General features: G+C 39.3%; 1 protein-coding gene across 4 annotated transcripts; it reads right to left on the bottom strand.

Annotated features, from left to right (window-relative positions):
- Positions 1-1,443: 1,443 nt before the first annotated feature.
- On the bottom strand, positions 1,444-4,347 carry LOC147634283 (uncharacterized). 4 transcript variants are annotated; one of them, XM_086805410.1, is made up of 4 exons: positions 4,139-4,340; positions 3,016-4,062; positions 2,555-2,664; positions 1,444-2,461 (listed from the first exon to the last, which is right to left on the bottom strand). In XM_086805410.1, the coding sequence occupies exons 1-4, from the start codon at positions 4,197-4,199 to the stop codon at positions 1,646-1,648; spliced, it is 2,034 nt and encodes a 677-aa protein (XP_086661536.1). In that variant the 5' UTR covers positions 4,200-4,340; the 3' UTR covers positions 1,444-1,645. The 4 variants fall into 4 exon arrangements, with proteins under 4 accessions (XP_086661536.1, XP_086661535.1, XP_086661534.1 ...); XM_086805409.1 differs by having other exon boundaries at positions 1,444-2,664; positions 3,016-4,050; positions 4,139-4,347; XM_086805408.1 differs by having other exon boundaries at positions 1,444-2,664.
- Positions 4,348-9,508: the final 5,161 nt, after the last annotated feature.

Genomic DNA, 9,508 nt, shown 5'->3' with positions numbered 1-9,508 from the left:
AAACATGAGAAAACTAGATGCAAAATGCAAGAAGATAAAGCTGATTCATTTCTCTTTGAGAAGGACTCACTCAGGCTAATATTGATGTTGATATATTTGATTTGACATAAGTGTGGAGCAGGTATCCTATCAATCTCCTCACCTTGAGGGGACAAGACAACGTCATGTACTTGGAAATGGAGGACACAAGTGTGCTTGCAGGGATTAGTATGATTGAAGATGTTAACATGGAGGTGAAATGGATGATTCACAGATTCCTATTGAAAAAGAATCAGTGGTAGAGAAAGACTGTATCTTTTTTGGGTTGACAATACTTGCTTGTAGGTAGGCTGCCTCTATGAGAACCTCCTCCCCTTTTGGTATGTCTCCCCCTACATGCAGTGCTCCTATAGATATCTGGGGTTTGCATAAAGCTATACGACTTGCATGCAATTAGCTCTCCCTCTCCCAGGCATTATGCGAGATTTAATGAGGTTGGTGTGATGATACGATCTATCTACCCCCCCCTTCTATGCATGATGCTAGAAGGAGAGTATCTTTGTGTATATTTTGCTTTTAAATATATAAACAAATATAATGTGCAAAAAAAGGCATGTCTATCCTTTAATTTACAAGCCATATATCAAATTCAACGTATGGAATTCCTTTAAGGTTTGAAACATAACCATACTTTTTCCATACTTCCATACTCATATGTGTTTGTTGTCTTTTTTTAAGGATCCTATCCCACGTCCATTTGTAATTCCAAAGAAGCAACACATTTAGGAGGAGATAGATCGAGAGAGTTTATGCTCGTTTTGAAACTATTGAGGGGAAAGGTTCGAGAGCAAAAGATAGCGTAGATTAATAGAGAGGAACCATACATACTACCTCGAACATGTAGATGCACATAAAAAAATAATTTCCTTGTTTTTACCACTTTTATAGGCATGACACATAGAAACCTCTCCATTATATATTATAAGAAGGTACTAATCTAAAGGCTATCTCTTGTAACATTTAAAACACCTTACAAAAACTTTTGAATTTCTCTTTTGGTAGCAAAAGATACTATTTTAACTGGAGTTGTGATGTTCAAAGTCCATTGAAGCAATGGATAAAACATTAGTAGCATTTCAAAAATTAGTTACTATCCCTCTACTACCAACCAGCACAAAATTTATAGAGAGGGGTTACATTTGTACAAGAAAAGGATGGTTGTTTACCTATCAAAAGTTCCATCAAGAGGTATTGTTAGAGCTTAGATGTCCAACTTCTAGATAAATGCTATGGTGTAAACTCATGACTAGATACCCGAGGATGCCCAATTAAAACAAGGTGAGAATTCATTCTCACATGCTAGGCCAAAGAGAGAGAGAGAGAGAGAGAGAGAGAGAGAGAGAGAGAGAGATTTGAGCATAGTGTAGAGAGAGAGAATACTTTGAGCATAGTGTAGAGAGAGACATTAATTTGACAACCATAGAGAGATGAATTTTTCATATAGAGAGAAAAGAGTTTAGTGCACACTACCTAACAACTAAGGCTTCAGAAGCCTTTGACAAGCCAAAAAAAAAAAAAAAAAAAAACCCTAGCACCTCTTTCTTGCACGTTTGCAAACAAGCACGTGTGACTAATGAGAGAACCAAAGCAAATTGTTCAAGGTAGGTCATGAGGAGTTGTCACCACTTAAAAAGCAATCCAAACAGTCACAGCAGATGCAAGTCCTCCTCTTGTCGAAGAGATGTTCAGTGGCGTGTCTTCCAAGCCCCCCTATCCAACACATCGTTTGTTTATTTTCTAGCAGGCCTGAAAGATGGCTGTCGCTCACAATATGATCTGAAGCTATGCCCACATACCCAATCTTGTGAAGCGGGCTTTGCAGATTGTCTCCTACGCACACAAGGAAGTATGTGACAGAACGATCTCCGTGTATTCCTACTCCCATCTTCACTAGCCACACAGGGATTCGTTCTCGTAGGTAATCGAGGGGATTGCGAATCTGCGGTTCTCTGAATGGCAGCAGGTGATCCAGAGGCTTATGAATCCGTGGTGCCCTGACTACAATGCAACTGCTTCCATGCCGTGACCAGCTGCTGTCGTCCAAGTTCTCGAGCACGCATGCGTCTGCTGCGAGTTGGGCAGAGAAGCGGGCGCAGAGGTGAAACACGACTTGTCCGCCCAGCTGCAATGCCATCGGCTTCACGATCTCGTCGGCCCTGCTGCGATTCTTGGCAACCTGAAGGTCATGGTCGTAGCACATCAATTGTCCGGCGCACACCGCGTCGCTCACCAATCGCAGCTCACCTGCCATGGACACCTCCCGTACTTGAGCCTGCGCCTCAAATTTCTGCATGTAGCTGCTCTTCACCAAGCGCTCAGCCAGCTGCCGACCACCCTCTTGCCACGACCCCTTCTTCACTTCAAAATGAGGCATCCATGACATCCCTCGCGTCTCGTTGCCAAACCCATCTGCCAAACACAGCTGCAACAACATTTGATTGTACTCTTCTCCCTTCTCCAGCAGGCTTCTGGCCAGATGAACAATCTGCTGATTCAGAGACTTGCCCGACCTCACCTGGATTGCACCCTCCACACCCAGCAGCTTCAACACCGACAACACTCGATCTTCTGCGTTGGAGCAGTCGCGTACTGAGATCTCCTCGATTACTAGGGGCATCTTCGTGCCTGCAAAAACTCAAGCAGAAGATCGAACAATCACGTAACATACAGTCATCGAACTTTTGGGCAATCTTTCTCTGGTGGGAAAGAGGCCCTCTTTCCCTTGTGTTTCCCTTATGTTTCCTTATAGTGTTCAACATCATCATGAGCTTCTTAGACGAGACTTTGTGTTTCCCTTATGTTTCCTTATAGTGTTCAACATCATCATGAGCTTCTTAGACGAGACTCTGCGCACCTACAGAAGCTCACGATGTCGTCGCAATCCACAAAGCGGGAATTATAGAGAGAAAATGCCTAAAATTACTTCTTGTATATGCATCTGATACATTTATAACACCACATAAACCACCCACTTACTTCTAGTTATTCTGTAGGCAGACATCCCACGAAACCACATCTTCACCCCCAATCGTTCTGTGAGCTGGAATTCTGGGTCGCTCAAGGCATGCTGCTGTTGAATGATAGAATCGGCGCTTCCCGGCCACAAGACAGCATTCTTCATTTGAAATTTTACCTTGACCAAAAAGGCGTAGCCCAGATCGTCCGTAAAATACCAGTCCTTCCGACCTGGAATTCTCCTGAAATGAGGCTGCAGCTGCATATTATACCGACACAGGGGACGGACTCTCGCTGATGAAGCAGAGAGATCATCCTCGACATCTCCTATAGCTTCTCCATCTAATGAACGCATGCATTCCCTTAGGAAGGGCGGATGAAATGTCATTTCATAGTTGCAGCACAAGCATTGCTCGCTTACACAAACCAAGATCGCTGCGGTAGCAGTCTTGCGGAGGTTCTCCTCGGATGCTAAATCAATGATGAAAGTGGTCCTCTGCGGAAGCACCCACTCTTGGAATGTCCATGCCCTGCTGAACCACCGGGGGAGCTGCTGCATGCCTTCATGATTTCTCTGCGTATTCATGTCGAGCACCTTGAATCCTTTCCCGATGCCATGGTGCACCACATAGCTCCCTAAGCTCCTCTCGTAATACGTGCCCATCTGCTGTATCTCTTTGTCCTTCTCCTGCGAATCTGTCTGATTGATGCACACCGCATCAAACCAAACCCATCTCACCTGGTCTGCACTCAAGACCATCAGAAAGTCCACAAACCTCTGGTAGCTTGGAGAGTTGCTGAAGTTAGCAGCTTTGAACAATTGTTCATAGCTTCTCTGGTCGGCCTGGTCCGACGCAGCAGCCTTCAGCCGCTGGCCAACTATTTGTGAGAAGTTGCGAACATCCGCGCTCCAGGTGTGCGAGATGACATGCCAACTCCGTCTTCTAGTGAAGCAGATGCCTCCTCTTTCGCGGTTAGTAATAGTGGCCTCTACATCGATGACTCTGAGGGGCATTGCTCTATGATCCTCGACGTCATCAACACATGATAATCTTCCTGCAACACTAGCTAAAACAGCTGGAATTGCATCAGCCACTAATTGGATAGCACAGACAGAGGGAGACTAGACAGACAGAAAACATACCATCAGTCACCACCCGGTGAAATTGTTGCTGCCGTAGAAGTTGAGCCGAGCTGCTGTGCATCGGTCGAGACGTACATTAATATTAGTTATGTTGAGCAGGCAGCTTGATGATGTATATCATGTGGGTGGGTGACAATTTGAGAAGCACTGGTGCTCACTGCTGGCTTGGAGCTGAATTATATCATGGATGGATCATGGAAGTCTTGCGTAATCGGCTCTTTTAATGCTGCAATGTGGCTGTGATCATGTTCTGATCAGTAAACGGGTACAGTTTCAGCTTTACCTTTCAAGTTCCAACACTCCAGTACCGCTTGCGTGCACCTCAAGCGGACTCACGTACTGTAAGGACTTGCCTTAATTACAGAGGCATCCCCCCGCCCCGCTTTCTTTCTTTTCGCCGATTTCTTTTTTTTTTGAGGACTCACGTACTGTAAGGACTCGCCTGCTTTCAAGTTAGTTTCAAGGCCCATTCTAAAGTTTTTGAAGCCAATCCAAGCATTCCTCTTTTTTTTTTTTCACATAACCATACATATATTTTATTACTTGTGCAACCGCAAGAAGCGGAGGCAAGGTTCGAACTCACATTAGGAATGGACTCTTTATTTTGTCCTTTATTAAGGAGTGAATAAAAAAAGATTGGCCAACCAATGAGAGAGCTGGGATTCTAAATCTATGTAACATGGATCTTTTTGTCATATCTTTACTCAAATCTCTTAAGACAATAAAATAATAGAGTTCGTATCTTAAAAAATTAGAGAAATGTCACATTCCATATCTTTCATATCAGATGTACCTTGTGGGTTAGCATATGGAAGTTTGAAAATCGAATTTTATTTTTTTCATTTTTTTATGTTTAACTTTTTACTTTCCTTCTTTTTGCATTTCACTACCTTTTTATTTCTTCCCTTTTTTAGCGGAATTCAATTTTACCATATCTTCTGTAACTCTAGTTCTTTCTTCACGAAATTTTACAGGTATGTTGTTCTGCACCATAGCTCTGTCCTCATAAAATTTCATCTCATATGGACAAAACCTCTATGAGTTATGTATGTTTTCTCAGATGAACTTTCTCTTCTTTGCGCCACAAATAGCTATCTTTGATCTGAAGTAGCATCAAATTCTTATGAGTAATGATCATATGCTTAGGGTTTGTCTATGTTTTGTCTTGATGTAAGATAGGATTGTTTATGTTTTATCTTGATATGTTGTTGTTTATTTTCATAAGAGCAAGGTTGTGAGCAACAAGATTGTGTAAATCAAAGCAGTAAGTTGCTGTTTATATCGTGTTATTTTAATCTTTATTTGTTGCTTATAATCTTCTCTGCACCACAGATAACTATCTTGATTTTAAGTGGCATAAAATACTTGTGAGTAATGATCATAGGTTTCGGGTTTGTTTATGTTTTGTCTTGATGTGTTTATGTTCATTTTCATAGGTTGTAAGCAACAAGGTTGGGTGAATCAAAGCAATAGGTTGCTGTTTATTTCTTGTTATTTATAATGTTTATTTGTTGCTTACAATCTTAACACAGATATTTATTAATCATGCAATCTAACTTTGTTAATTTGGTGCTTTGTTTTTTATTGTAGTTGTCTTTCAAGGAGGAGGAATATCAGCAATATTCACACACTGGGTGGAGGTGTTTAATAGGAGAAATGATGAAGGTGATTGGATCTCTGATCAATAATACAGTAAGTTAAATTGGATTTTAATGAGACTAAGTACTCGTGGGAGTTTCAAGGTCAAGCTCAAAGATGTAACAGACCCCAACAAACAATGGAAAGGTAGAATCATATAGACCAGAAGACGCACCAATGATATAATAACAAAGGCTTTCATTCAGCATGTTTATATGCACAAAGAGATTTGAGTGCATCATGACAAGTTCAGTGTGCGAGACATAAGCCTAACAGTAAGTTTATATCTCTATGGTTTGTGTTCTTGTGCTTTGAGTCCAAGCATATTTTAATACAAGCATGTTTGTTGCTTGCAGCTTTATATCCATCAACTCTGTTTATGAATGGAAAAATGTAGAGTGCTTAAGTGGAAAGCTAAATGTTTTACATGCAGAGATAGGTGTCTTGATCTATGACAACAAGAGTGCAAGCGAATTGGCATCTTAGAATGTTTACTTTTATGATTCCACATATCTTATGGAAAGATAGAGTTTGGAGTACATTCCACTATCATTGTTGTCTAGCCCCAGGAATAGTATAATCCTAGCTTAGACATGTCAGAAGCATGTAGGGTAAAGATAAAAACTGATGTTCATACTGCCATGAAACCCTCCCACAGGCTCTAGAGATGTGTATCTAAGTTGGTTTGTACCATTTGGTTTGTTTGCACATTTGTTAGGATCATGTGAAGTAGTAAAGAAAACTAAGATAACGTATCAATACAAGTGCCCATTTGAGGATTGGGTGACTCAGTTACTAGGTGAGTCATGGCATCTCAAGAGAACTCACCCCATGATGATATCATTGAGTGCAGAATCACTATGTCAGATATTACCTTTAGGTAAGAATACAATGTTGTTGATTGTTTATAGTTTTTATTCATAAGTACTTCATTGCAAGACGCCGATCGTTGATTATTGTTGATTGTTGTTTTTATGTTTTTATGTTTTTATGTTGTTTTTTATAACAGGTACTTCATTGCAAGACAAACTTTGTGCATTCGCTTCAAGTATAGGAGGTGACGACTTTTATGAGGGGAGTGGCTCAGCTTGGACCAAGACATGAGAGATGGCACACATTCAGCACTCATTGATGTGAATATTCTTTGGGAGGGTTATGATCCTTTTAGCGTTAATGTAGAAAGTCATTGGCCCCTTAGTTTTTTGAGACAAGAAGTCCAACTCATATCCAATGATCCCCCTTATAATTTTTATTTCAAGTTAGATGGTAGAAAGGTTGGGAGTCGAAGTGAACATTGCAAAACATGTAAGGAGTGTGTTGCTCCATACATCCTTGAAATTGTAGAGTCCATGTAAAAACTGTTTCTCTAAAAGTGTTGTAAATTTAATTTTATTTCATTTTCATGAATTGTAGTGGTTTTTTTAAGTCTACTATGTTTCAAACCTATTAATATGTAAGAAAATAAAGATAAGTATAAGTAAGTACAATTGTAAATATAAGTATAAATATATATTTAAGTGTAAACAATAATATAATTAATTATCCTAGAAATATAAATATAATTTATGATTTTTTATATTTTAATAAAGTGTCATTAATTTTAAGTCTATAGACATAAGTATAAAAATAAATATAACTTTAAGTATATATTTAAGTGTGAATAATAATATAAGTAACTTTGTAAATAATATAATATAATAATAATAATATATAATAAGAAATAGAAGTATGATTTATTATTTATTATTTATTATATTTTATTAAAGTGTCCTTTATTTACTAAAGTATAAACATAAGGTATTAAAATAAATATAAGTTTATAGATATTTTAAGTACAATAATAAACATAAGTATAAATTGCATCCATCCAGTCTCACGAAACCCAAAATCATGACCCACAACTAGCTTCATTGAGTGCCATCACCATTGAAGGGGTGGAGTACCTCCTCATGCAGGATGTGTTGGAGCTCTTGGAGTTTTAATGAAATAAATATTACTCCATTAAAATTTTAATAAAATATCTATTAATTTATTAAAATTTTAATAAAATAATATATATATTTATATTTATAAGTATAAGTAGGGGTTATTTTCATTCACTTTTATTACATTCTCTATCTCTCACTTTCTATCCACCTTGCTTGTTGCTCCCTTTACGCCTTCACCATGGCTTCATCATGATGCGTTTGTACAGTGGATGAGTGAAACCCGTACATTCAGATGTGGGACCAGATTTATCCTAGGTTTTGTTATAGTGTTGAGCTAGAGAATATATTTAGGTCTCTAGAGCTCGATAGCTCAGTGCTTGCATTTTTTTGTGCGGGATGTGATGATATCACATTTTTTATCCCTGACTCCACTCTTCGAGGGATACCCCTAGAGTTCCTCTTCTCCATGTGAAGAGTGGTGACAACCATAGAAAGGTTGTGCAAAGAGCACTTGCACATATCTACCTCTGTGCCCCTCACTTTTGAGGAGGCAAACCCGATCGATCTCATCGAGCGGGATATTGCCTTTGCTATTTATATATTATGCTCTGATTTTGAAGAGGAGAATGATAAGGAGTCAGTGGTGCCTCTTTTCAAGATGTCCAAGAAGCAAGCATCAAGAAAGCTGAGCTTTGATATTTGTAAATTTGCGTTGCTTTGTGTTTTTTGAATATGTTGTTTTATTTATTACACTTGAATTTTCTTGTTTAGATTGGAAGACGTTTGGAGAAGAGCTTAAAGGTTTGCAAAGACTGGAGTAATGGTGGATGCAAATTTCAACTTCAGAATTAAAGCCGTAAGTCGTTCGAGGGGCTATTTATCTTTATAAAAAAAAAGATGGTTTTGTATATCAAACCTATTATAAAATTATGGTTCCTTGTGAATGACCACTTGTGTTATGTCTTGTCGATTTAATTTATATTTTATATAAATTTGGGATTATTTACTGGTCACTTATGTTATTTATTGGTCACTTATGTTATAGTCTAAAATGCCCAATGTTTAATTTTGAGGTCTATAAATATAGGACCTCTCTCATTTTCTAACACTTAGTTTTAAAGTTCCTCTCTCTTTCACCACTCATCTCTCCATTTCTAGCATTCGTCACTCCCTTCCAACATGGACCCAAACATAGCATATGAGAGGTTTCTCGAGTTCTTGAAGATGACCGAGTGGCCTGACAGAGAGGAACTTTTCTTCATCTTCTCTTGCGAGATTGACTTTGGAACAACCATCCTGTTGGTAGAAGAGGACTACAGAGGTACTCTTGACTACATGGAGGAGTAAATGAGGCCCTGTACTGTAACCAAAAATAGGAGGACGGTGATTGGGTGCCATGAAATCTCCTATGATATATCAACAAGAATGACATGAATGCCCTCAGGAGGTTGCAAAAATTCCAAGATATTATGCTCCTTGATGGTCACTACAAGTAGATCACCAAGGAGGAGATGTTTGCACTTCAGAGGGGGAATATTGGCCTTGATCTTCTCTCTTGGGTTGTTGCCACCTTCATATACCTTTGTGGTGAGCAAGACTCTGATAAAGTGGTAGAGGTGGAGGATGTCTCAATTGGAGGCATGGTACAAGGCAAGAAGGAGGATCCTAAACCTGAGGTCCTCAACCAGCTTGTTGAGGCCGTTATGGATATCCTCCTCCAAATTGAGGCACCTTAATCTGGTGAAGCATCCTCGTCCAAAGGCATTGGTGCCATACTCTGGAGAGACAAGTGCCTCAGCCACAA

Source organism: Cibotium barometz, chromosome 11, assembly GCF_041138505.1.
Source record: "Cibotium barometz isolate CiBa-2024 chromosome 11, ASM4113850v1, whole genome shotgun sequence".
Lineage (NCBI taxonomy): Eukaryota > Viridiplantae > Streptophyta > Polypodiopsida > Cyatheales > Cibotiaceae > Cibotium > Cibotium barometz.
Note: the sequence above shows the minus strand (reverse complement) of the source record. Positions and strands in the feature narration are given on the sequence as shown.

What these genes read in the sequence shown, in the direction of transcription:
- LOC147634283 (XM_086805408.1), bottom strand. Translation starts at nt 4,199, where the DNA reads ATGCACAGCAGCTCGGCTCAACTTCTACGGCAGCAACAATTTCACCGG. An exon ending in TCACCGGGTGGTGACTGATG is followed by an intron (nt 4,063 to 4,138) that starts GTATGTTTTCTG and finishes CAGCTGTTTTAG; the next exon opens with CTAGTGTTGCAGGAAGATTA. An exon ending in TGCCTACAGAATAACTAGAA is followed by an intron (nt 2,665 to 3,015) that starts GTAAGTGGGTGG and finishes GAGTTTTTGCAG; the next exon opens with GCACGAAGATGCCCCTAGTA.